This window comes from Panulirus ornatus, chromosome 56 (genome assembly GCF_036320965.1).
Source record: "Panulirus ornatus isolate Po-2019 chromosome 56, ASM3632096v1, whole genome shotgun sequence".
NCBI lineage: Eukaryota > Metazoa > Arthropoda > Malacostraca > Decapoda > Palinuridae > Panulirus > Panulirus ornatus.
This window is the reverse complement of record NC_092279.1, coordinates 32,755,743-32,782,201: the sequence shown is the minus strand read 5'-3', so window position 1 is coordinate 32,782,201 and position 26,459 is coordinate 32,755,743. Positions and strand designations below refer to the sequence as shown.

Genomic DNA, 26,459 nt, shown 5'->3' with positions numbered 1-26,459 from the left:
AGAGATGCTCTGTGGAAGGTATTAAGAATATATGGTGTGGGAGGCAAGTTGTTAGAAGCAGTGAAAAGTTTTTATCGAGGATGTAAGGCATGTGTACGTGTAGGAAGAGAGGAAAGTGATTGGTTCTCAGTGAATGTAGGTTTGCGGCAGGGGTGTGTGATGTCTCCATGGTTGTTTAATTTGTTTATGGATGGGGTTGTTAGGGAGGTGAATGCAAGAGTTTTGGAAAGAGGGGCAAGTATGAAGTCTGTTGGGGATGAGAGAGCTTGGGAAGTGAGTCAGTTGTTGTTCGCTGATGATACAGCGCTGGTGGCTGATTCATGTGAGAAACTGCAGAAGCTGGTGACTGAGTTTGGTAAAGTGTGTGAAAGAAGAAAGTTAAGAGTAAATGTGAATAAGAGCAAGGTTATTAGGTACAGTAGGGTTGAGGGTCAATTCAATTGGGAGGTGAGTTTGAATGGAGAAAAACTGGAGGAAGTGAAGTGTTTTAGATATCTGGGAGTGGATCTGGCAGCGGATGGAACCATGGAAGCGGAAGTGGATCATAGGGTGGGGGAGGGGGCGAAAATTCTGGGAGCCTTGAAGAATGTGTGGAAGTCGAGAACATTATCTCAGAAAGCAAAAATGGGTATGTTTGAAGGAATAGTGGTTCCAACAATGTTGTATGGTTGCAAGGCGTGGACTATGGATAGAGTTGTGTGCAGGAGGATGGATGTGCTGGAAATGAGATGTTTGAGGACAATGTGTGGTGTGAGGTGGTTTGATCAAGTAAGTAACGTAAGGGTAAGAGAGATGTGTGGAAATAAAAAGAGCGTGGTTGAGAGAGCAGAAGAGGGTGTTTTGAAATGGTTTGGTCACATGGAGAGAATGAGTGAGGAAAGATTGACCAAGAGGATATATGTGTCGGAGGTGGAGGGAACGAGGAGAAGAGGGAGACCAAATTGGAGGTGGAAAGATGGAGTGAAAAAGATTTTGTGTGATCGGGGCCTGAACATGCAGGAGGGTGAAAGGAGGGCAAAAAATAGAGTGAATTGGAGCGATGTGGTATACCGGGGTTGACGTGCTGTCAGTGGATTGAATCAAGGCATGTGTATGGGGGTGGGTTGGGCCATATCTTTCGTCTGTTTCCTTGCGCTACCTCGCAAACGCGGGAGACAGCGACAAAGCAAAAATATATATATATATATATATATATATATATATATATATATATATATATATAGTTTTGGAAAGAGGGGCAAGTATGAAGTCTGTTGGGGATGAGAGAGCTTGGGAAGTGAGTCAGTTGTTGTTCGCTGATGATACAGCGCTGGTGGCTGATTCATGTGAGAAACTGCAGAAGCTGGTGACTGAGTTTGGTAAAGTGTGTGAAACAAAAAAAAGAGTAAATGTGAATAAGAGCAAGGTTATTAGGTACAGTAGGGTTGAGGGTCAAGTCATTTGGGAGGTAAGTTTGAATGGAGAAAAACTGGAGGAAGTAAAGTGTTTTAGATATCTGGGAGTGGATCTGGCAGCGGATGGAACCATGGAAGCGGAAGTGGATCATAGGGTGGGGGAGGGGGCGAAAATCCTGGGAGCCTTGAAGAATGTGTGGAAGTCGAGAACATTGTCTCCGAAAGTAAAAATGGGTATGTTTGAAGGAATAGTGGTTCCAACAATGTTGTATGGTTGCGAGGCGTGGGCTATGGATAGAGTTGTGCGCAGGAGGATGGATGTGCTGGAAATGAGATGTTTGAGGACAATGTGTGGTGTGAGGTGGTTTGATCGAGTGAGTAACGTAAGGGTAAGAGAGATGTGTGGAAATAAAATGAGCGTGATTGAGAGAGCAGAAGAGGGTGTTTTGAAATGGTTTGGGCACATGGAGAGAATGAGTGAGGAAAGATTGACCAAGAGGATATATGTGTCGGAGGTGGAGGGAACGAGAAGTGGGAGACCAAATTGGAGGTGGAAAGATGAAGTGAAAAAGATTTTGTGTGATCGGGGCCTGAACATGCAGGAGGGTGAAAGGAGGGCAAGGAATAGAGTGAATTGGATCGATGTGGTATACCGGGGTTGACATGCTGTCAGTGGATTGAATCAGGGCATGTGAAGCATCTGGGGTAAACCATGGAAAGCTGTGGAGTTATGTATATTTGCGTGTGTGGACGTATGTATATACATGGGTATGGGGGTGGGTTGGGCCATTTCTTTCGTCTGTTTCCTTGCGCTACCTCGCAAACGCGAGAGACTGGGAAAAAAAAAATATATATATATATATATTGTACAAAGGCAAAGGGGATAAGAGTGAGTGCTCAAATTACAGAGGTATAAGTTTATTGAGTATTCCTGGTAAATTATATGGGAGGGTATTGATTGAGAGGGTGAAGGCATGTACAGAGCATCAGATTGGGGAAGAGCAGTGTGGTTTCAGAAGTGGTAGAGGATGTGTGGATCAGGTGTTTGCTTTGAAGAATGTATGTGAGAAATACTTAGAAAAGCAAATGGATTTGTATGTAGCATTTATGGATCTGGAGAAGGCATATGATAGAGTTGATAGAGATGCTCTTTGGAAGGTATTAAGAATATATGGTGTGGGAGGAAAGTTGTTAGAAGCAGTGAAAAGTTTTTATCGAGGATGTAAGGCATGTGTACGTGTAGGAAGAGAGGAAAGTGATTGGTTCTCAGTGAATGTAGGTTTGCGGCAGGGGTGTGTGATGTCTCCATGGTTGTTTAATTTATTTATGGATGGGGTTGTTAGGGAGGTAAATGCAAGAGTTTTGGAAAGAGGGGCAAGTATGAAGTCTGTTGGGGATGAGAGAGCTTGGGAAGTGAGTCAGTTGTTGTTCGCTGATGATACAGCGCTGGTGGCTGATTCATGTGAGGAACTGCAGAAGCTGGTGACTGAGTTTGGTAAAGTGTGTGGAAGAAGAAAGTTAAGAGTAAATGTGAATAAGAGCAAGGTTATTAGGTACAGTAGGGTTGAGGGTCAAGTCAATTGGGAGGTGAGTTTGAATGGAGAAAAACTGGAGGAAGTGAAGTGTTTTAGATATCTGGGAGTGGATCTGGCAGCGGATGGAACCATGGAAGCGGAAGTGGATCATAGGGTGGGGGAGGGGGCGAAAATCTGGGGGCCTTGAAGAATGTGTGGAAGTCGAGAACATTATCTCGGAAAGCAAAAATGGGTATGTTTGAAGGAATAGTGGTTTCAACAATGTTGTATGGTTGCGAGGCGTGGGCTATGGATAGAGTTGTGCGCAGGAGGATGGATGTGCTGGAAATGAGATGTTTGAGGACAATGTGTGGTGTGAGGTGGTTTGATCGAGTGAGTAACGCAAGGGTAAGAGAGATGTGTGGAAATAAAAAGAGCGTGGTTGAGAGAGCAGAAGAGGGTGTTTTGAAGTGGTTTGGGCACATGGAGAGAATGAGTGAGGAAAGATTGACCAAGAGGATATATGTGTCGGAGGTGGAGGGAACGAGGAGAAGGGGGAGACCAAATTGGAGGTGGAAAGATGGAGTGAAAAAGATTTTGTCGATCGGGGCCTGAACATGCAGGAGGGTGAAGGGAGGGCAAGGAATAGAGTGAATTGGAGCGATGTGGTATACCGGGGTTGACGTGCTGTCAGTGGATTGAATCAAGGCATGTAAAGCGTCTGGGGTAAACCATGGAAAGCTGTGTAGGTATGTATATTTGCGTGTGTGGACGTATGTATATACATGTGTATGGGGGGGGGTTGGGCCATTTCTTTCGTCTGTTTCCTTGCGCTGCCTCGCAAACGTGGGAGACAGCGACAAAGTATAATTAAAAAAAAAATAATATATATATATATATATATATATATATATATATATATATATATATATATATATATATTTTTTTTTTATATATATATATATACATATATATATATATATTCATTTTATTTATTTATTATACTTTGTCAGTCTCCCGCATTAGCGAGGTAGCGTAAGGAAACATACGAAATAATGGCCCAACCCACCCACATACACATGTATGTACATAAACGCCTACACAAGCACATATACATACCTATACATTTCAACGTATACATATATACATATTTATTTATTTACTTTGCCGCTGTCTCCTGTGTTAGCGAGGTAGCGCAAGGAAACAGATGAAAGAATGGTCCAACCCACCCACATACACATGTATATCCATACACATCCACACACGGAAATATACATACCTATACATCTCAACGTATACATATATATACTCACACAGACATATACATATATACACAAGTACATAATTCATACTGTCTGCTTTTATTCATTCCCATTGCCACTCCGCCACACATGAAATAACAACCCCCTCCCCCCCGCATGTACGCGAGGTAGCGCTAGGAAAAGACAACAAAGGCCACATTCGTTCATACTTAGTCTCTAGCTGTCATGTATAATGCTCCTTCCCTTGCTCTTGTCCTCTCACCAACCCCTGACTTTACTCCCAAGACATTCCCAAACCACTCTTCCCCTTTACCCTTGAGCTTCGTTTCACTCAGAGCCAAAACATCCAGGTTCCTTTAGCCAAAACATCCAGGTTCCTTTCTTCAAAGATACTACCTATCTCTCCTTTTTTCTCATCTTGGTTACATCCACACACATTTAGACACCCCAATCTGAGCCTTCGAAGAGGATGAACACTCCTCGCGTGACTCCTTCTGTTTCCCCTTTTAGAAAATTAAAATACAAGGAGGGGAGGGTTTCCAGCCCCCCCTTCCATCCCCTTTAGTCACCTTCCACAGCACGTAAGGAATGCGTGGGAAGTATTCTTTCTCCCCTATCCCCAGACATATACATATATACACATGTACATATTCATACATGCTGCCTTCATCCATTGCCGCTGCCACCCCGCCACACATGAAATGACAACCCCCTTCCCCTGCGTGTGTATGAGGTTGCACTAGGAAAGAACAACAAGGGCCACATTCAACCACACTCAGTCTCTAGCTGTCATGTGTAATGCACCGAAACCACAGCTACCTTTCCACAACCAGGCTCCACAAAACTTTCCATGGTTTACCCCTGACGCTTCACATGCCTGGTTCAATCCATTGACAGCACGTCGACCCCAGTATACCACATAGTTCCAATTCATTATTCCTTACATACCTTTCACTCTCTTGTATGTTCAGGCCCTGATGGCTCAAAATCTTTTTCACTCCATCCTTCCACTGCCTATTTGGTCTCGCACTTCTCCTTGTTCCCTCCACCCGTCACAAATGTCCTCTTTGTCAGGCTTTCCTCACTCATTCTCTCCATGTGACCAAACCATTTCAATACACCCTCTTCTGCTCTCTCAACCATACTCTTTTTATTACCACACATCTCTTACCCTTTCATTACTTACTCAATCAAACCATCTCACACCACATATTTTCCTCAAACATCTCATTTCCAACCCATCCAACCTCCTCCGCACAACCCTACACATCCAACCTCCTCCGCACAACCCTATCTATAGCCCATATCTCACAACCATATAACATTGTTGGATCCACTATTCCTTCAAACATACCCATTTTTGCTTTTCGAGATAATGTTCTCGCCTTCCACACATTTTTTAAAAGCTCGCAAACCTTTCACTCCTTCCCCCACCCTATGACTTACTTCTGCTTCCATGGTTCCATTTGCTGCCAAATCCACTCCCAGATATCTAAAACACTACACTTCCTCCAGTTTTTCTACGTTCAAACTTACCTCCAACTGAATTGTCCCTTAACCCTACTGTACCTAATAAACTTGTTCTTATTCACATTTACTCTCAGCTTTCTTGTTTCACACACTAAGAAACTCAGTCACCAGCTTCAGCAGTTTCTCACCCAAATCAGCAACCAGTGCTGTATCATCAGCAAACAACAACTGACTCACTTCCCAAGCTCTCTCATCCACAACAGACTGCATGCTTGCCTCTCTCTCCAAAACTCTTGCATTCACCTCCCTAACAACCCCATCCATAAACAAATTAAGCAACCATGGAGACATCACGCACCCCTGCCGCAAACTGACATTCATTGAGAACCAATCACTTTCCTCTCTTCCTGCTCATACACATGCCTTACATCCTCAATAAAAACTTTTCACTGCTTCTAGCAATTTACCTCCCACACCATATACTCTTAATACCTTCCACAGAGCATCTCTTATCAACTTTATCATATGCCTTCTCCAGATCCATTAATGCTACGTACAGATCCATCTGTTTTCCTAAGTATTTCTTACTTACATTCTTCAAAGCAAGTGCCTGATCCACACATCCTCTACCACTTCTGAAACCACACTGCTCTTCCCCAATCTGATGCTATGTACTTGCCTTCACCCTCTCAATCAATACCCTCCATATAATTTCCCAGGAATACTCAACAAACTTATATGTTTGTAATTTGAACACTCACCTTTATCCTGTTTGCCTTTATACAATGGCACTATGCATGCATTCCGCCAATCCTCAGGCACTTCACCATGAACATACATACATTGAATATCCTCACCAACCAGTCAACAACACAGTCATCCCTTTTTTAATAAATTCCACTGCAATACCATCCAAACCCGCCACCTTGTCAGCTTTCGTTTTCCACAAAGCTTTCATTACCTATTCTCTGTTTATCAAATCATTCTCCCTAACCCTCTGGTTTAAAATACCTGGTTTAAAAAGAGAGATATACATAAGTATACGTATGTAAGTAGGAGAGATGGCCACAGAGCATTATTGGATTATGTATTAATTGATAGGCGCACAAAAGAGAGACTTTTGGATGTTAATGTGCTGAGAGGTGCAACTGGAGGGATGTCTGATCATTATCTTGTGGATGTGAAATTGAAGATATGTAGAGGTTTTCAGAAAAGAAGAGAGAATGTTGGGGTGAAGAGAGTGGTGAGAGTAAGCGAGCTTGGGAAGGAGACTTGTGTGAGGAAGTACTAAGAGATATTGGGAACAGAATGAAAAAAGGGGAGAAAAAAGGACGTAAGGGGAGTGGGGGAGGAATGGGATGTATTTAAGGAAGCAGTGATGGCTTGCGCAAAAGACGCTTGTGGCATGAGAAGCGTAGGAGGTGGGCAGATTAGAAAGGGTAGTGAGTGGTGGGATGAAGAAGTAAGATTGTTAGTAAAGAGAAGAGAGAGGCATTTGGACGATTTTTGCAGGGAAATTATTGCAAATAACTGGGAGATGTATAAAAGAAAGAGGCAGGAGGTCAAGAGAAAGGTGCAAGAGATGAAAAATGGGGCAAATGAGAGTTGGGGTGTCAGAGTATCATTGAATTTTAGGGAGAATCAAAAGATGTTTTGGAAGGAGGTAAATAAAGTGCATAAGACAAGGTAACAAATGGGAACATCAGTGACGGGGGCAATTGGGGAGGTTATAACAAGTAGCGGTGGTGTGAGAAGGAGATGGAGTGAGTATTTTGAAAGTTTGTTGAATGTGTTTGATGATAAGAGTGGCAGATATAGGGTGTTTTGGTTGAGGTGGTGTGCAAAGTGAGAGGGTTAGGGAGAATGATTTGGTAAACAGAGAAGAGGTAGTAAAAGCTTTGTGGAAGATGAAAGCCAGCAAGGCAGTGGGTTTGATGGTATTGCAGTGGAATTTATTAAAAAAGGGGGTGACTGTATAGTTGACTGGTTGGTTATTTAATGTATGTGTGACTCATGGTGAGGTGCCCGAGGATTGGTGGAATGCTTGCATAGTGCCATTGTAAAAAGGCAAAGGGGATAAAAGTGAGTGCTCAAATTACAGAGGTATAAGTTTGTTTGATTCCTGGTAAATTATATGGGAGGGTATTGATTGAGAGGGTGAAGGCATGTACAGAGCATCAGATTGGGGAAGAGCAGTGTGGTTCCAGAAGTGGTAGAGGATGTGTGGATTAGGTGTTTGCTTTGAAGAATGTATGTGAGAAATACTTGGAAAAGCAAATGGATTTGTATGTAGCATTTATGGATCTGGAGAAGGCATATGATAGAGTTGATAGAGATGCTTTGTGGAAGGTATTAAGAATATATGGTGTGGGAGGCAAGTTGTTAGAAGCAGTGAAAAGTTTTTATCAAGGGTGTAAGGCATGTGTACGTGTAGGAAGAGAGGAAAGTGATTGGTTCTCAGTGAAAGTTGGTTTGTGGCAGGGGTGCGTGATGTCTCCATGGTTGTTTAATTTGTTTATGGATGGGGTTGTTAGGGAGGTGAATGCAAGAGTTTTGGAAAGAAGGGCAAGTATGCAGTCTGTTGTGGTAAAGAGCTTGGGAAGTGAGTCAGTTGTTGTTCGCTGATGATACAGCGCTGGTGGCTGATTCGGGTGAGAAACTGCAGAAGCTGGTGACGTGAGTTTGGTAAAGTGTGTGAAAGAAGAAATCTGAGAGTAAATGTGCATAAGAGCAATGTTATTAGGTACAGTAGGGTTGAGGGGCAAGTCAATTGGGAGGTAAGTTTGAATGGAGAAAAACTGGAGGAAGTGAAGTGTTTTAGATATCTGGGAGTGGATTTGGCGGCAGATGGAACCACGGAAGTGGAAGTGAATCATAGGGTGGGGGAGGGGGCGAAAGTTCTGGGAGCGTTGAAAAATGTAAGGAAGTCGAGAATGTTATCTTGGAAAGCAAAAATGGGTATGTTTGAAGGAATAGTGTTTCAACAATGTTATATGGTTGCGAGGCATGGGCTATGGATAGATTTGTGTGGAGGAGGGTAGATGTGCTGGAAATGAGATTTTTGATGACAATATGTGGTGTGAGGTGATTTGATCGAGTAAGTAATGAAAGGGTAAGAGAGATGTGTGGTAATAAAGAGTGTGGTTGAGAGAGCAGAAGAGGATGTTTTGAAATGATTTGGTCACATGGAAAGAATGAGTGAGGAAAGATTGACCAAGAGGATATATGTGTCAGAGGTGGAGGGAACAAGGAGAAGTGGGAAACCAAATTGGAGGTGGAAAGATGGAGTGAAAAAGATTTTGAGTGATCGGGGCCTGAATATGCAGGAGGGTGAAAGGCGTGCAAGGAATAGAGTGAATTGGAACGATGTGGTATACCGGGGCAACATGCTGTAATGGATTGAACCAGGGCATGTGAAGCGTCTGTGGTAAACCATGGAAAGTTCTGTTGGGCCTGGATGTGGAAAGGGAGCTGTGGTTTCAGTGCATTGTACATGACAGCTAGAGACTGAGTGTGAACGAATATGGGCTTTGTTGTCTTTTCCTAGCACTATCTCGCGCACATGCGGGGGGAGGGGGTTTTCATTTCATGTGTGGCGGGGTGGTGACAGGAATGAATAAGGGCAAACAGTTTGACTTATGTATATGTGTATATATGTATATGTCTGTGTGTGTATATATATATGTGCACATTGAGATGTATAGGTATGTATATTTGCGTGTGTGGACGTGTATGTATATACATGTGTATGTGGGTGGGTTGGACCATTCTTTCGTCTGTTTCCTTGCGCTACCTCACTAACGCAGGAGACAGCGACAAAGCAAAATAAATAAAAATAAATAAATATGTATATGTTTGTGTTTATATATCTGTATACTTCGAGATGTATAGGTATGTATATTGCGTGTGTGGACGTGTATGTATATACATGTGTATGTCGGGTGGGTTGGGCCATTCTTTCGTCTGTTTCCTTGTGCTACCTCGCTAACGCGGGAGACAGCGACAAAGTATAATAAATATGAATAAATAAAAGGGGTAATACATATAAAGCCTTTTGGATTAGCTTGAACTAGGCTGTATGGATCAAGTTAAAGGGCATTTGTATCGAGAAATGAAGACGCAAGAATCCCAGGCTTTAGTTTGTATTGCAAAACATTTTCAAGGTTACTTGATAATTTCATGAAATATACACGAATTCCTTGACTCGTACATTCCCTGTATTTGGATAATATATGACGTAACCTTTTTCATGTATGTTATATAAGCAAACCAAATCAAATTGGACTTTCAAATTAAACCAGAATGAACCAGATAAAACTAAACTATACTCATATGATTTAGATTAGTCGATTATGTGGTCAAGAACACATTACCAGAAGCTGTATAACAGCTACCTCTTGGGGTAGAGGGGGCTGATCATTCATCTTCAAGATGGCGTTCAGCAATTATCCAGTAGACTACATTGGCAAATCCTCCTTCACTGAATCCATCAACGCCCTATCGTAAAAATGGATGTACCCAGAAAATGAGCTGGAAATGCACCTGATCAAGAGGAGCGAGCTGCAGGAGCGATATGCAATATTCTGTAGTGAGCTAAATGAACTGGTTGCACCTAATATGAACATGGTCATCTTGGCCACTTAGGGATCAAATGCAACACCAAGATTGGATCGGCTGGTAAGCAAGTGAGGTGCTACAGTGGTGTCCGTTGGGTGCCTGGGGCCGTATGCAGAAAACTTCTTAGATTTTTGTTTATTCTTATGCTTAGCTGAGCAAGTGACTTAAGTGCCACACAGAAAAGGACTAAGCATGATACTTAGCAAAACTTAAGCATAAGCTGGTATTAAGGATAAGAATAAGACACAGGCTATTTCCACCAACCAAAAAACTTTAACACCTTCTTCAGGTGTTAAGGATAAGACCACATACATTCTACGTATATATAATCCATGGCTTAAGTAATATGCTTCAGATTTTCTTCCCCTAGATATTCCCTACTATAATAAATAATCAATGTTTCTAATATGGCGGGAAATAAGGTAAGTTCACCTTGCAATATTCTATGAACTTTAATTGATAAACAGAACTACTATGAAATACAAGTAGTACATACAACATATCATGGCATTGTCACTTCACACTGGTAAGTGTGCTTCTCTACTGCTATGAAAAGGTAATAAAAATGAAAAATATGCTTTTTAACAAAACCACTGGTTGATGTCTTTGCAACAAGCAGCTACTTAATGAACTGAAAGGGAAATTAAAATAATTTCCACTTTCTGCAACTCTAGCACACTAAATAATGCATGTCTCAAACATTTACCTCACTGAACATATGCACTACAATGAATTTTCATGATTCGTCTTAAAAATTCATGGAGTTCTTAGAATCACCAACATGTGTGGACTAATAAAAAGTTGAATAAAGAAAAATAAGGTAATCTGGAACAGCATTTATATACAATAAGTTTACTACTTATGCACAACTTTATAGATAAAATGCATCATACAACCAAAAGTAAAATTAGTACAAAGGGGAGTATATGTAAACACTTTTACCACTTTAGTATAAAGGGGAGTATATGTAAACACTTTACCACTTATAGTATCAATTTAATGCTTTATATACACACAAAGTACAAGAATAAGTCTAACTGTACATGATATCAGCATTAGCTTGACATCTGATTTTTTTGATGTTTGTTGAGGGCTTGTTCTAAGACATCCGAGTCAACAGCAGCATTAGTGAAGATGGCTCCTGTCATAAAGAAAGTTTGGTTTAGCAGTGGTGGATAACAATTCCATTTTCAAAATGCTTTATATAAGTTCATGTTTCATCAACAACTGAATGAAACTTGGTTTTCAGGAGATCTTGATTTTTGTTTTGTATCCTGAGAATGTATGCTTTGACTGTTGTCCAAAGTATCTAAATTGTAACGTGAATACAAGCAGAGTACTTCAAGTACTTTATCATTGATTGAATATCATTTCCAAACAATCAACAACACAGTCACCCCCTTTTTTTATGCATTCCATTGTAATACCATCCAAACCCACTGCCTTGCCACCTTTCATCTTCTGCAAAGCTTTCAATACCTCTCCTCTGTTTACCAAATCATTCTCCCTGACCCTCTCACTTCGCATAACACCTCGACATAACACACTATATCTGCCATTCTGTCATCAAACATATTCAAGAAACCTTCAAAATACTTACTCCATCTTCTCACATCACCACTACCTGTTATTACCTCCCCATTTGCCCCCTTCACCTGATGTTCCCATTTGTTCTCTTGTCTAACACACTTTATTTACCTCCTTCCAAAACATCTTTTATGCTCCCTAAAATTTAATGATACTCTCCCACCCCAACTCTCATTTGCCCTCCTTTTTGACCTCTTGCACCTTTTTCTTGAACTCATGCCACTTTCTTTTTTTACATCTCTCAGTTATATGCACTACTTCCCTGCAAAAATCGTCCAAATGCCTCTCTCTTCCCTCTCACTGATAATCTTACTTCATCCCACCATTCACTATCCTTTGTTTCTAATCTGCCCACCTCCCACCTTTCTCATGCCACAGGCATCTTTTGCGTGAGCCATCACTGCATCCCTGAATACATCCCATTTTGTGAAGTGAGATGGTCTGGGAGAATGATTTGGTAAACAGAGAAAAGGTAGTGAAAGCTTTGTGGAAGATGAAAGCCCACAAGGTGGCAGGTTTCAATGGCTTTGCAGTGGAATTTATTAAAAAAGGGGGTGATTGTGGTGTTGACTGGTTGGTAAGGATATTCAATGCATATATGGTGATAGTGAAGTGCCTGAGGATTGGCAAAATGCATGCATAGTGCCATTGTACAAAGGCAAAGGGTATAAATGTGAGTGTTCACATTACAGAGGTATAAGTTTGTTGGGTATTGCTGGGAAATTATATGGGAGAGTATTGAATATTGAGGTCAAGGCATGTACAGAGCATCAGATTGGGGAAGAGCAGTGTGCTTTCAGAAGTGATAGAAAAAATGCGGCTCAGGTGTTTGCTTTGAAAAATGTACGTGAGAAATACTTGGAAAAGCAAATTGATTTGTATGTAGCATTTATGGATCTAGAGAAGGCATACGATAGAGTTGATAGAGATGCTCTGTAGAAGGTATTAAGAATATATGGTGTGGGAGTCAAGTTGCTGGAAGCAGTGACAAGTTTTTATAGAGGATGTAAGGCATGTGTGTGAGTAGGAAGAGAGGAAAGTGAATGGTTCACAGTGAATGCCGGTTTGCGGAGGGGTGTGTGATGTCTCCATGGTTGTTTAATTTGTTTAAGGATGGGGTTGTTATGGAGGTGAATGCAAGAATGTTCGAGAGAGGGGTGAGTATGCAGTCTGTTGTGGATGAGAGGGCTTGGGAAGCGAGTTAGTTGTTGTTCGCTGATGATTTCGCACTGGTGGCTGATTCGGGTGAGAAACTGCAGAAGCTGGTGACGGAGTTTGGTAAAGTGTGTGAAAGAAGAAAGCAGAGAGTAAATGTGAATAAGAGCAAGGTTATTAGGTACAGTACGGTTGAGGGACAAGCCAATTGGGAGGTAAGTTTGAATGGAGAAAAACTCAAGGAAGTGAATTGTTTTAGATATCCAGGAGTGGATTTGCCAGCCAATGGAACCATGTAAGTGGAAGTAAGTCACAGGGTGAGGGAGGGTGTGAAAGTTCTGGGAGCATTGAAAAATGTGTGGAAGGCAAGAACATTATCACAGAAAGCAAAAATGGGTATGTTTGTAGGAATTGTGGTTCCAACAATGTTATATGGTTGCAATGCGTAAGCTATAAATAGGGTTGTGCGGAGGAGGGTGGATGTGTTGGAAATGAGATGTCTAAGGACAAAATATGGTGTGAGGTGGTGTGATTAAGTAAGTAATGAAAGGGTAAAAGAGATGTGTGGTAATAAAAAGAGTGTGGCTGAGAGAGCAGAAGAGGGTGTTTTGAAATGGTTTGGTCACATGGAGAGAATGAGTGAAGAAAGATTGTCAAAGAGGATATATGTGTCAGAGGTGGAGGGAATGAAGATAAGTGGAGGACCAAAGTGGAGGTGGAAAGATGGAGTGAAAAAGATTTTTGAGTGATCGGGGCCTGAACATGCAGGAGGGTGAAAGGCATGCAAGGAACAGAGTGAATTGGAACGATGTGGTATACTGGGATCGACGTGCTGTCAATGGATTGAAGCAGGGCATGTGAAGCATCTGGGGTAAACCATGGAAAGTTCTGTGGGGCCTGGATGTGGAAAAGGAGCTGTGGTTTCAGTGCATTATACATGACAGCTAGAGACTGAGTGTGAACGAATGTGGCCTTTGTCTTTTCCTAGCGCTACCTTGTGCACATGCGGGGGAGGGTTTTTTTATTTCATGTGTGGCGGGATGGTGACGGGAATGAATAAGGGCAGACAGTCTGAATTATGTACATGTGTATATATGTATATATCTGTGTGTGTATATATATGTATATGTTGAGATGTATAGGTATGTATATGTGCATGTGTGGACATGTATGTATATACATGTGTATGCGGGTGGGTTGGGACATTCTTTCATCTGTTTCCTTGTGCTACCTCGCTAACATAGGAGACAGTGACAAAGTATAATAAACAAATAAATATATATATATGTATATGACTGTGTATGTATATATATATGTATATGTTGAAAAGTATAAGTATGTATATGTGCATGTGTGGACGTGTATGTATATACATGTGTATGTGGGTGGGTTGGGCCATTCATTCATCTGTTTCCTTGTGCTACCTCGCTAACGCAGGAGACAGCGACAAAGCAAAATAAAAAAATATATATAATAATAATAATATAGTTAACCCGCGTAATACTCCTGAGTATTACGCGGGTTAGCTAGTGGTGGGGGCGCACAAGCAGTCAGCTCCCGGGAGCGAAAACTCAAGTAATATTTATAGAAGAGGGAAAGTGAATCAACATTACAGCGTAGGACAAGGGGGTCACGTTTTGAAGTTAGCCTGGGAGAGTTTATAAGTCGGACCACTTTCGACTCAACTCTGTCAACACTGGCTGGATCCCACTAAAACCATTAAAAGACAAGTCAAAATCGGTCCGCCATACACCTTCCGCTTCAAGGTCAAGTTCTACTCGTCCGAGCCCAACCTGCTGAGGGAGGAGTTGACTAGGTACCAGTTCTTCCTCCAGCTCAAGCAGGACATACTCAATGGGAAGTTGGATGTACCTTACCAGCAAGGGATTGACCTCTTCGCCCTTTCACTACAATGTAGGTATTATCTTTACTACCACCATGATCATCGCAACTGATGTTTCAACCACAATGATCATCACTACTGTTGTTACAGTTACCACCACCGTGGTCACCACTAACAGTCATTAGCTTAGCATCACCACTAACACCATTATTATGACCAAAGTGCCCTAAATAGTGTTAGAGAAAACACTGTCAACACCCATAGCCTGCAGATGTCTACCTCATTACTTGCAAGCATTAGAAACATCATGGACTGCCCAGAGAAGAAAGTAAATAAATCACTTGGTAAATGTGTACATAATGTACCAGATCATCCTGTTTGTGGAGGGTCCTTGGGACTTTAGGCCTGTCTCAAACAGAGGAGCAGTAGAGAAACTTGGTCTCAGACTGATCTCTAGCAATAAGAAGCTTCCAAAATTTTTGTGAATATACTTTTCATATACTTTTTTTTTTTTCATTTCATTTCAAGCTAGAAGTTTCAGTTTTCTAAATTGTTTCTTACATTTTTCACATGTATATATATGTATGTGTGTGTGTGTGTATGTGTGCGTGTGTGTGTGTATGTGCGTATGTATGTGTATGTGTGTATGTGTGTATGTGTATATATATATGTATATTATCCCTGGGGATAGGGGTGAAAGAATACTTCCCACGCATTCCTCGCGTGTCGTAGAAAGCGACTAGAGGGGACGGGAGCGGGGGCCAGAAATCCTCCCCTCCTTGTATTTTTTTAACTTTCTAAAATGGGAAACAGAAGAAGGAGTCACGCGGGGAGTGCTCATCCTCCTCGAAGGCTCAGATTGGGGTGCCTAAATGTGTGTGGATGTAACCAAGATGTGAAAAAAGGAGAGATAGGTAGTATGTTTGAGGAAAGGAACCTGGATGTTTTGGCTCTGAGTGAAACGAAGCTCAAGGGTAAAGGGGAAGAGTGGTTTGGGAATGTCTTGGGAGTAAAGTCAGGGGTTAGTGAGAGGACAAGAGCAAGGGAAGGAGAAGCAGTACTCCTGAAACAGGAGTTGTGGAAGTATGTGATAGAATGTAAGAAAGTAAATTCTCGATTAATATGGGTAAAACTGAAAGTTGATGGTGAGAGATGGGTGATTATTGGTGCATATGCACCTGGGCATGAGAAGAAAGATCATGAGAGGCAAGTGTTTTGGGAGCAGCTGAATGAGTGTGTTAGTGGTTTTGATGCATGAGACCGGGTTATAGTGTTGGGTGATTTGAATGCAAAGGTGAGTAATGTGGCAGTTGAGGGAATAATTGGTATACATGGGGTGTTCAGTGTTGTAAATGGAAATGGTGAAGAGCTTGTAGATTTATGTGCTGAAAAAGGACTGATGATTGGGAATACCTGGTTTAAAAAGCGAGATATACATAAGTATACTTATGTAAGTAGGAGAGATGGCCAGAGAGCGTTATTGGATTACGTGTTAATTGACAGGCGCGCGAAAGAGAGACTTTTGGATGTTAATGTGCTGAGAGGTGCAACTGGAGGGATGTCTGATCATTATCTTGTGGAGGCTAAGGTGAAGATTTGTATGGGTTTCCAGAAAAGAAGAGTAAATGTTGGGGTGAAGAGGGTGGTGAGAGTAAGTGAGCTTGGGAAGGAGACTTGTGTGAGGAAGTACCAGGAGAGACTGAGTACAGAATGGAAAAAGGTGAGAACAATGGAAGTAAGGGGAGTGGGGGAGGAATGGGATGTATTTAGGGAATCAGTGATGGATTGCGCAAAAGATGCTTGTGGCATGAGAAGAGTGGGAGGTGGGTTGATTAGAAAGGGTAGTGAATGGTGGGATGAAGAAGTAAGAGTATTAGTGAAAGAGAAGAGAGAGGCATTTGGACGATTTTTGCAGGGAAAAAATGAAATTGAGTGGGAGACGTATAAAAGAAAGAGACAGGAGGTCAAGAGAAAGGTGCAAGAGGTGAAAAAAAGGGCAAATGAGAGTTGGGGTGAGAGAGTATCATTAAATTTTAGGGAGAATAAAAAGATGTTCTGGAAGGAGGTAAATAAAGTGCGTAAGACAAGGGAGCAAATGGGAACTTCAGTGAAGGGCGCAAATGGGGAGGTGATAACAAGTAGTGGTGATGTGAGAAGGAGATGGAGTGAGTATTTTGAAGGTTTGTTGAATGTGTTTGATGATAGAGTGGCAGATATAGGGTGTTTTGGTCGAGGTGGTGTGCAAAGTGCGAGGGTTAGGGAAAATGATTTGGTAAACAGAGAAGAGGTAGTAAAAGCTTTGCGGAAGATGAAAGCCGGCAAGGCAGCAGGTTTGGATGGTATTGCAGTGGAATTTATTAAAAAAGGGGGTGACTGTATTGTTGACTGGTTGGTAAGGTTATTTAATGTATGTATGACTCATGGTGAGGTGCCTGAGGATTGGCGGAATGCGTGCATAGTGCCATTGTACAAAGGCAAAGGGGATAAGAGTGAGTGCTCAAATTACAGAGGTATAAGTTTGTTGAGTATTCCTGGCAAATTATATGGGAGGGTATTGATTGAGAGGGTGAAGGCATGTACAGAGCATCAGATTGGGGAAGAGCAGTGTGGTTTCAGAAGTGGTAGAGGATGTGTGGATCAGGTGTTTGCTTTGAAGAATGTATGTGAGAAATACTTAGAAAAGCAAATGGATTTGTATGTAGCATTTATGGATCTGGAGAAGGCATATGATAGAGTTGATAGAGATGCTCTGTGGAAGGTATTAAGAATATATGGTGTGGGAGGCAAGTTGTTAGAAGCAGTGAAAGTTTTTATCGAGGATGTAAGGCATGTGTACGTGTAGGAAGAGAGGAAAGTGATTGGTTCTCAGTGAATGTAGGTTTGCAGCAGGGGTGTGTGATGTCTCCATGGTTGTTTAATTTGTTTATGGATGGGGTTGTTAGGGAGGTGAATGCAAGAGTTTTGGAAAGAGGGGCAAGTATGAAGTCTGTTGGGGATGAGAGAGCTTGGGAAGTGAGTCAGTTGTTGTTCGCTGATGATACAGCGCTGGTGGCTGATTCATGTGAGAAACTGCAGAAGCTGGTGACTGAGTTTGGTAAAGTGTGTGAAAGAAGAAAGTTAAGAGTAAATGTGAATAAGAGCAAGGTTATTAGGTACAGTAGGGTTGAGGGTCAAGTCAATTGGGAGGTGAGTTTGAATGGAGAAAAACTGGAGGAAGTGAAGTGTTTTAGATATCTGGGAGTGGATCTGGCAGCAGATGGAACCATGGAAGCGGAAGTGGATCATAGGGTGGGGGAGGGGGCGAAAATTCTGGGAGCCTTGAAGAATGTGTGGAAGTCGAGAACATTATCTCGGAAAGCAAAAATGGGTATGTTTGAAGGAATAGTGGTTCCAACAATGTTGTATGGTTGCGAGGCGTGGACTATGGATAGAGTTGTGTGCAGGAGGTGGATGTGCTGGAAATGAGATGTTTGAGGACAATGTGTGGTGTGAGGTGGTTTGATCGAGTAAGTAACATAAGGGTAAGAGAGATGTGTGGAAATAAAAAGAGCGTGGTTGAGAGAGCAGAAGAGGGTGTTTTGAAATGGTTTGGTCACATGGAGAGAATGAGTGAGGAAAGATTGACCAAGAGGATATATGTGTCGGAGGTGGAGGGAACGAGGAGAAGAGGGAGACCAAATTGGAGGTGGAAAGATGGAGTGAAAAAGATTTTGTGTGATCGGGGCCTGAACATGCAGGAGGGTGAAAGGAGGGCAAGGAATAGAGTGAATTGGAGCGATGTGGTATACCGGGGTTGACGTGCTGTCAGTGGATTGAATCAAGGCATGTGAAGTGTCTGGGGTAAACCATGGAAAGCTGTGTAGGTATGTATATTTGCGTGTGTGGACGTATGTATATACATGTGTATGGGGGTGGGTTGGGCCATTTCTTTCGTCCGTTTCCTTGCGCTACCTCGCAAACGCGGGAGACAGCGACAAAGCAAAAAAAAAAAAAAAAAAAAAAAAAAAATAATATAGTTATTTATATTTGCAAAGGGGTGCATGATGGCTCCGTGGTAGTTTAATTTGTTTATAGATGGGGTTGTTAGGGAGATGAATTGAAGAGTTTTGAAGAGAGGGGCAAGTATACAATCAGTCGTGAATGAGAGGGCTTAGGAAGTGAGTCAGTTGTTGTTTGTTGATGATACAGCACTGGTGGCTGATTCGGGTGAGAAACTGCAGAAGCTGGTGACTGAGTTTGCTAAAGTGTGAAAGAAGAAAGCTGAGAGTAAATGTGAATAAGAGCAAGGTTATTAGGTACAGTAGGGTTGAGGGACAAGTCGACTAACTGGGAGGTAAGTTTCAATGGAGGAAAACTGGAGGAAGTGAAGCTTTTTAGATATCTGGGAATGGATTTGGCAGCGGATGGAACCATGGAAACGGAAGTGAGTCACAGGGTGGGGGAGGGGGCAAAAGTTCTGGAAGCGTTGAAGTATGTGTGGAAGGTGACAACATTATCTCGGAAAGGAGAAATGGGTATGTTTGAAGGAATAGTAGTTCCAACAATGTTATATGGTTGCGAGGCGTTGGCTATAGATAAGAGTTGTGCAGAGGAGGGTGGGTGTGTTGGAAGTGAGATGTTTGAAGACAATATGTGGTGTGAGGTGGTTTGATCGAGTAAGTAATGAAAGAGCAAGAGAGATGTGTGGTAATAAAAAGGGTGTGGTTGAGAGAGCAGAAGAGGGTGTTTAGAAATGATTTGGTCGCAAGAGGAGAATGAGAGAAGAAAGATTGACAAGGATGATGTATTTGTCACAGATGAAGGGAATGAGGGGAAGTGGGAGACCAAATTTGAGATGGAAAGATGGAGTAAATAAGATTGTGAGTGATATGGGCCTGAACATACAGGAGGGTGAAAGGCATGCAAGGAATAGAGTGAATTGGAACGATGTGGTATACCGGGATCGACGTGCTGTCAATGGATTCAACCAGGGCACGTGAAGCATCTGGGGTAAGCCATGGAAAGTTCTGAGGGGCCTGGATGTGGAAAGGGAGCTGTGGTTTCAGTGCATTATACATGACAGTTAGAGACTGAGTGTGAAAGAATGTGGCCTTTGTTGTCTTTTCCTAGTGCTACCTCGCGCACATGCGGGGGAGGGGTTTTTTATTTCATGTGTGGCAGGGTAATGACGGGAATGAATAAGGGCAGACAGTCTGAATTATGTACATGTGTATATATCTATATATCTGTGTGTGTATATATATGTATATGCTGAGATGTATAGGTATGTATATGTGCGTGTGTGGACATGTATGTATATACATGTGTATGCGGGTGGGTTGGGACATACTTTCATCTGTTTCCTTGTGCTACCTCACTAACACAGGAGACAGTTACAAAGTATAATAAACAAATAAATGTATATATATGTATATGACTGTGTGTGTGTGTGTATATATATATATATATATATATATATATATATATATACAGCAGTGTGGTTTCAGAAGTGGTAGAGGATGTGTGGATCAGGTGTTTGCTTTGAAGAATGTATGTGAGAAATACTTAGAAAAGCAAATGGATTTCTATGTAGCATTTATGGATCTGGAGAAGGCATATGATAGAGTTGATAGAGATGCTCTGTGGAAGGTATTAAGAATATATGGTGTGGGAGGCAAGTTGTTAGAAGCAGTGAAAAGTTTTTATCGAGGTTGTAAGGCATGTGTACGTGTAGGAAGAGAGGAAAGTGATTGGTTCTCAGTGAATGTAGGTTTGTGGCAGGGGTGTGTGATGTCTCCATGATTGTTTAATTTGTTTATGGATGGGGTTGTTAGGGAAGTGAATGCAAGAGTTTTGCAAAGAGGGGCAAGTATGAAGTCTGTTGTGGATGAGAGAGCTTGGGAAGTGAGTCAGTTGTTGCTCGCTGATGATACAGCGCTGGTGGCTGATTCATGTGAGAAACTGCAGAAGCTGGTGACTGAGTTTGGTAAAGTGTGTGAAAGAAGAAAGTTAAGAGTAAATGTGAATAAGAGTAAGGTTATTAGGTACAGTAAGGTTGAGGGTCAAGTCAATTGGGAGGTAAGTTTGAATGGAGAAAAACTGGAGGAAGTAAAGTGTTTTAGATATCTGAGAGTGGATCTGGCAGCGGATGGAACCATGGAAGCGGAAGTGGATCATAGGGTGGGGGAGGGGGCGAAAATCCTGGGAGCCTTGAAGAACGTGTGGAAGTCGAGAGCATTATCTCGGAAAGCAAAAATGGGTATGTTTGAAGGACTAGTGGTTCCAACAATTTTGTATGGTTGCGAGGTGTGGGCTATGGATAGAGTTGTGCGCAGGAAGGTGGATGTGCTGGAAATGAGATGTTTGAGGACAATGTGTGGTGTGAGGTGGTTTGATCGAGTAAGTAACGTAAGGGTAAGAGAGATGTGTGGAATTAAAAAGAGCGTGGTTGAGAGAGCAGAAGGGGGTGTTTTGAAATGGTTTGGGCAAATTGAGAGAATGAGTGAGGAAAGATTGACCAAGAGGATATATGTGTCGGAGGGGGAGGGAACGAGGAGAAGTGGGAGACCAAATTGGAGGTGGAAAGATGGAGTGAAAAAGATTTTGTGTGATCGGGGCCTGAACATGCAGGAGGGTCAATGGAGGGCAAGGAATAGAGTGAATTGGATCGATGTGGTATACCGGGGTTGACGTGCTGTCAGTGGATTGAATCAGGGCATGTGAAGCATCTGGGGTAAACCATGGAAAGCTGTGTAGGTATGTATATTTGCGTGTGTGGACGTGTATGTATATACATGTGTATGGGTTTGGGTTGGGCCATTTCTTTCGTTTTCTTTCTCTGTTTCCTTGCGCTACCTTGCAAACGCGGGAAACCGGCAAAAAATATATATATATATATATATATATATATATATATATATATATATATATATGACAATTTATTATAGTGGGAAAAGATTGTGACTGTTGAACAATATGGTGGATATAGTGTTACATATAGTGACTGCTGAACAATGTGATAGATATAGTTCATTCATTTCAAGCTAAAAGTTTGTTTTCTAAACTGTTTCTTACTTTTTTCATATGTATATATGTATGTGTGTGTGTGTGTGTGTGTGTATGTGCATATGTATGTGTATGTGTGTGTATGTGTATGTGTATATATATATGTATATTATCCCTGGGGATAGGGGTGAAAGAATACTTCCCACGTATTCCTCGCGTGTCGTAGAAAGCGACTAGAGGGGACGGGAGCGGGGGGCCAGAAATCCTCCCCTCCTTGTATTAACTTTCTAAAATGGGAAACAGAAGAAGGAGTCACGCGGGGAGTGCTCATCCTCCTCGAAGGCTCAGAGTGGGGTGCCTAAATGTGTGTGGATGTAACCAAGATGTGAAAAAAGGAGAGATAGGTAGTATGTTTGAGGAAAGGAACCTGGATGTTTTGGCTCTGAGTGAAACGAAGCTCAAGGGTAAAGGAGAAGAGTGGTTTGGGAATGTCTGGGGAGTAAAGTCAGGGGTTAGTGAGAGGACAAGAGCAAGGGAAGGAGTGGCAATACTCCTGAAACAGGAGTTGTGGGAGTATGTGATAGAATGTAAGAAAGTAAATTCTCGACTAATATGGGTAAAACTGAAAGTTGATGGAGAGAGGTGGGTGATTATTGGTGCATATGCACCTGGGCATGAGAAGAAAGATCATGAGAGGCAAGTGTTTTGGGAGCAGCTGAATGAGTGTGTTAGTGGTTTTGATGCACGAGACCGGGTTATAGTGATGGGTGATTTGAATGCAAAGGTGAGTAATGTGGCAGTTGAGGGAATAATTGGTATACATGGGGTGTTCAGTGTTGTAAATGGAAATGGTGAAGAGCTTGTAGATTTATGTGCTGAAAAAGGACTGATGATTGGGAATACCTGGTTTAAAAAGCGAGATATACATAAGTACACTTATGTAAGTAGGAGAGATGGCCAGAGAGCGTTATTGGATTACGTGTTAATTGACAGGCGTGCGAAAGAGAGACTTTTGGATGTTAATGTGCTGAGAGGTGCAACTGGAGGGATGTCTGATCATTATCTTGTGGAGGCTAAGGTGAAGATTTGTATGGGTTTTCAGAAAAGAAGAGTGAATGTTGGGGTGAAGAAGGTGGTGAGAGTAAGTGAGCTTGGGAAGGAGACCTGTGTGAGGAAGTACCAGGAGAGACTGTGTACAGAATGGAAAAAGGTGAGAACAATGGAAGTAAGGGGAGTGGGGGAGGAATGGGATGTATTTAGGGAGTCAGTGATGGATTGCGCAAAAGATGCTTGTGGCATGAGAAGAGTGGGAGGTGGGTTGATTAGAAAGGGTAGTGAGTGGTGGGATGAAGAAGTAAGAGTATTAGTGAAAGAGAAGAGAGAGGCATTTGGACGATTTTTGCAGGGAAAAAATAGCAATTGAGTGGGAGATGTATAAAAGAAAGAGACAGGAGGTCAAGAGAAAGGTGCAAGAGGTGAAAAAAAGGGCAAATGAGAGTTGGGGTGAGAGAGTGTCATTAAATTTTAGGGAGAATAAAAAGATGTTCTGGAAGGAGGTAAATAAAGTGCGTAAGACAAGGGAGCAAATGGGAACTTTAGTGAAGGGCGCAAATGGGGAGGTGATAACAAGTAGTGGTGATGTGGGAAGGAGATGGAGTGAGTATTTTGAAGGTTTGTTGAATGTGTCTGATGATAGAGTGGCAGATATAGGGTGTTTTGGTCGAGGTGGTGTGCAAAGTGAGAGGGTTAGGGAAAACGATTTGGTAAACAGAGAAGAGGTAGTGAAAGCTTTGCGGAAGATGAAAGCCGGCAAGGCAGCAGGCTTGGATGGTATTGCAGTGGAATTTATTAAAAAAGGGGGTGACTGTATTGTTGACTGGTTGGTAAGGTTATTTAATGTATGTATGACTCATGGTGAGGTGCCTGAGGATTGGAGGAATGCGTGCATAGTGCCATTGTACAAAGGAAAAGGGGATAAGAGTGAGTGCTCAAATTACAGAGGTATAAGTTTGTTGAGTATTCCTGGTAAATTGTATGGGAGGGTATTGATTGAGAGGGTGAAGGCATGTACAGAGCATCAGATTGGGGAAGAGCAGTGTGGTTTCAGAAGTGGTAGAGGATGTGTGGATCAGGTGTTTGCTTTGAAGAATGTATGTGAGAAATACTTAGAAAAGCAAATGGATTTGTATGTAGCATTTATGGATCTGGAGAAGGCATATGATAGAGTTGATAGAGATGCTCTGTGGAAGGTATTAAGAATATATGGTGTGGGAGGCAAGTTGTTAGAAGCAGTGAAAAGTTTTTATCGAGGATGTAAGGCATGTGTACGTGTAGGAAGAGAGGAAAGTGATTGGTTCTCAGTGAATGTAGGTTTGCGGCAGGGGTGTGTGATGTCTCCATGGTTGTTTAATTTGTTTATGGATGGGGTTGTTAGGGAGGTAAAGGCAAGAGTTTTGGAAAGAGGGGCAAGTATGAAGTCTGTTGGGGATGAGAGAGCTTGGGAAGTGAGTCAGTTGTTGTTCGCTGATGATACAGCGCTGGTGGCTGATTCATGTGAGAAACTGCAGAAGCTGGTGACGGAGTTTGGTAAAGTGTGTGGAAGAAGAAAGTTAAGAGTAAATGTGAATAAGAGCAAGGTCATTAGGTACAGTAGGGTTGAGGGTCAAGTAAATTGGGAGGTGAGTTTGAATGGAGAAAAACTGGAGGAAGTGAAGTGTTTTAGATATCTGGGAGTGGATCTGGCAGCGGATGGAACCATGGAAGCAGAATTGGACCATAGGGTGGGGGAGGGGGCAAAAATTCTGGGAGCCTTGAAGAATGTGTGGAAGTCGAGAACATTATCTCGGAAAGCAAAAATGGGTATGTTTGAAGGAATAGTGGTTCCAACAATGTTGTATGGTTGCGAGGCGTGGGCTATGGATAGAGTTGTGCGCAGGAGGATGGATGTGCTGGAAATGAGATGTCTGAGGACAATGTGTGGTGTGAGGTGGTTTGATCGAGTAAGTAACGTAAGGGTGAGAGAGATGTGTGAATATAAAAAGAGCGTGGTGAGAGAGGCAGAAGGGGGTGTTTTGAAATGTTTGGGCAAATTGAGAGAATGAGTGAGGAAGAGATTGACCAAGAGGATATAAGTGTCGTAGGGGAGGGAACGGGAGAAGTGGGAAGACCAAATTGGGAGTGGAAAGATGGAGTGAAAAAGAATTTGTGTGATTCGGGGCCTGAACATGCAGGCTGGTCAGTTGGAGGGCCAGGAAATAGAGTGAATTGGATCGATGTGGTATACCGGGTTGACGTGCTGTCAGTGGAATTGAATCAGGCATGTGAAGCATACTGGGTAACCATGGGAAAGCTGTTGTAGGTTTTATATATTGGCGTGTTTGGCGTGTATGGTATATACATGTGTTATGGGTTGGGTTGGCCATTTTCTTTCGTTTTCTTTCTCTGTTTCCTTGCGCTACCTTGCAACGCGGGAAACCCGGCAAAAAATATATATAGATATAATATATATATATATATATATAATATAATAAATATATATATATATATAACATTTATTATAGTGGAAAAGATTGTGACCTGTTGAACAATATGGTGGATATAGTGTTACATATAGTACTGCTGAACAATGTGATAGATATAGTTCATTTCATGGTTTCAGTCTAAAAGTTTGTTTTCTAAACTGGTTCTTACTTTTTTCATATGTATATATAAGTATGTGTGTTGTGTGTGGTGTGTGTGTATGTGCATATGTATGAGTATGTGGTGTGTATGAGTATTGTAAATAATATATGTATATATCCTAGGTGAAAAGGGTGAAAGAAATACTCCCACGGTAATCCTCGCAGTGTCCGTAGAAAGCGACTAAGTGGACGGGAGCGGGGGCCAGAAAATCTCCCCTCCTTGAAATAACATTCTAAATGGGAAAAGAAGAAGGAGTCATGCGGGGGAGTGTGCACATCCTCCTCGAAGGCTCAGAGTGTGGTGCTAAATGTGTGTGGATGTAACCAAGACGTGAAAAAAAGGAGAGAATAGGTAGTATGTTTGAGAGAAAGGGAAACCTGATGTTTTGGCTCTGAGTGAAACGAACTTCAAGTGAAAGGAGAATAAGTGGTTTGGTAATGGTCTTGGAGTAAAGTCAGGGTTATGGAGAGGACAAAGCAAGGGAAGGAGTGTGGCAATACTCTGAAACAGAGTTGTGGGAAATGAGATAGAATGGAAAGAAAGTAAATTCTCGACTAAAAATGGGTATAACTGAAAGTTGATGGAGAGAAGTGGTGTGGAATAATGTGCATATGCACCTGGGCATGAGAAGAAAGATCATGAGAGGCAAGTGTTTTTGATCAGCTGCATGAGTGTGGTTAGTGGATTTGAAGCCCGAGACCAGGTATATGATGGGTGATTGAGAATGCAAAGGTGAGTAATGTGGCAGTTGAGGAATAATTTGTATACATGGGTTGTTCAGTGTTGTAAATGGAAATGGAGAAAGAGCTTGTAGATTTAAAGTGCTGAAAAAGGGCTGATTATTGGGAATACTGGTTTTAAAGCGAGATATAACATAAGTACACTTATGCAAGTAGGAGAGATGGCCAGAAGCGTTATTGGATTACGGTTTCAATTGACAGGCGTGCGAAAG

General features: G+C 42.0%; 1 protein-coding gene across 5 annotated transcripts in view; it reads right to left on the bottom strand.

Annotated features, from left to right (window-relative positions):
• Positions 1–10,690: 10,690 nt before the first annotated feature.
• The window catches only part of LOC139766057 (cobalamin trafficking protein CblD), a 204,282-nt gene continuing 188,513 nt past the window's right edge, over positions 10,691–26,459 (bottom strand). For all 5 annotated transcript variants that reach the window (XM_071694206.1, XM_071694205.1, XM_071694207.1 and 2 more), the window contains exon 8: positions 10,691–11,398. In XM_071694206.1, the coding sequence (XP_071550307.1) occupies positions 11,313–11,398 (86 nt within the window). In that variant the 3' untranslated portion in view covers positions 10,691–11,312. The remainder of the gene's footprint in view (positions 11,399–26,459) is intronic.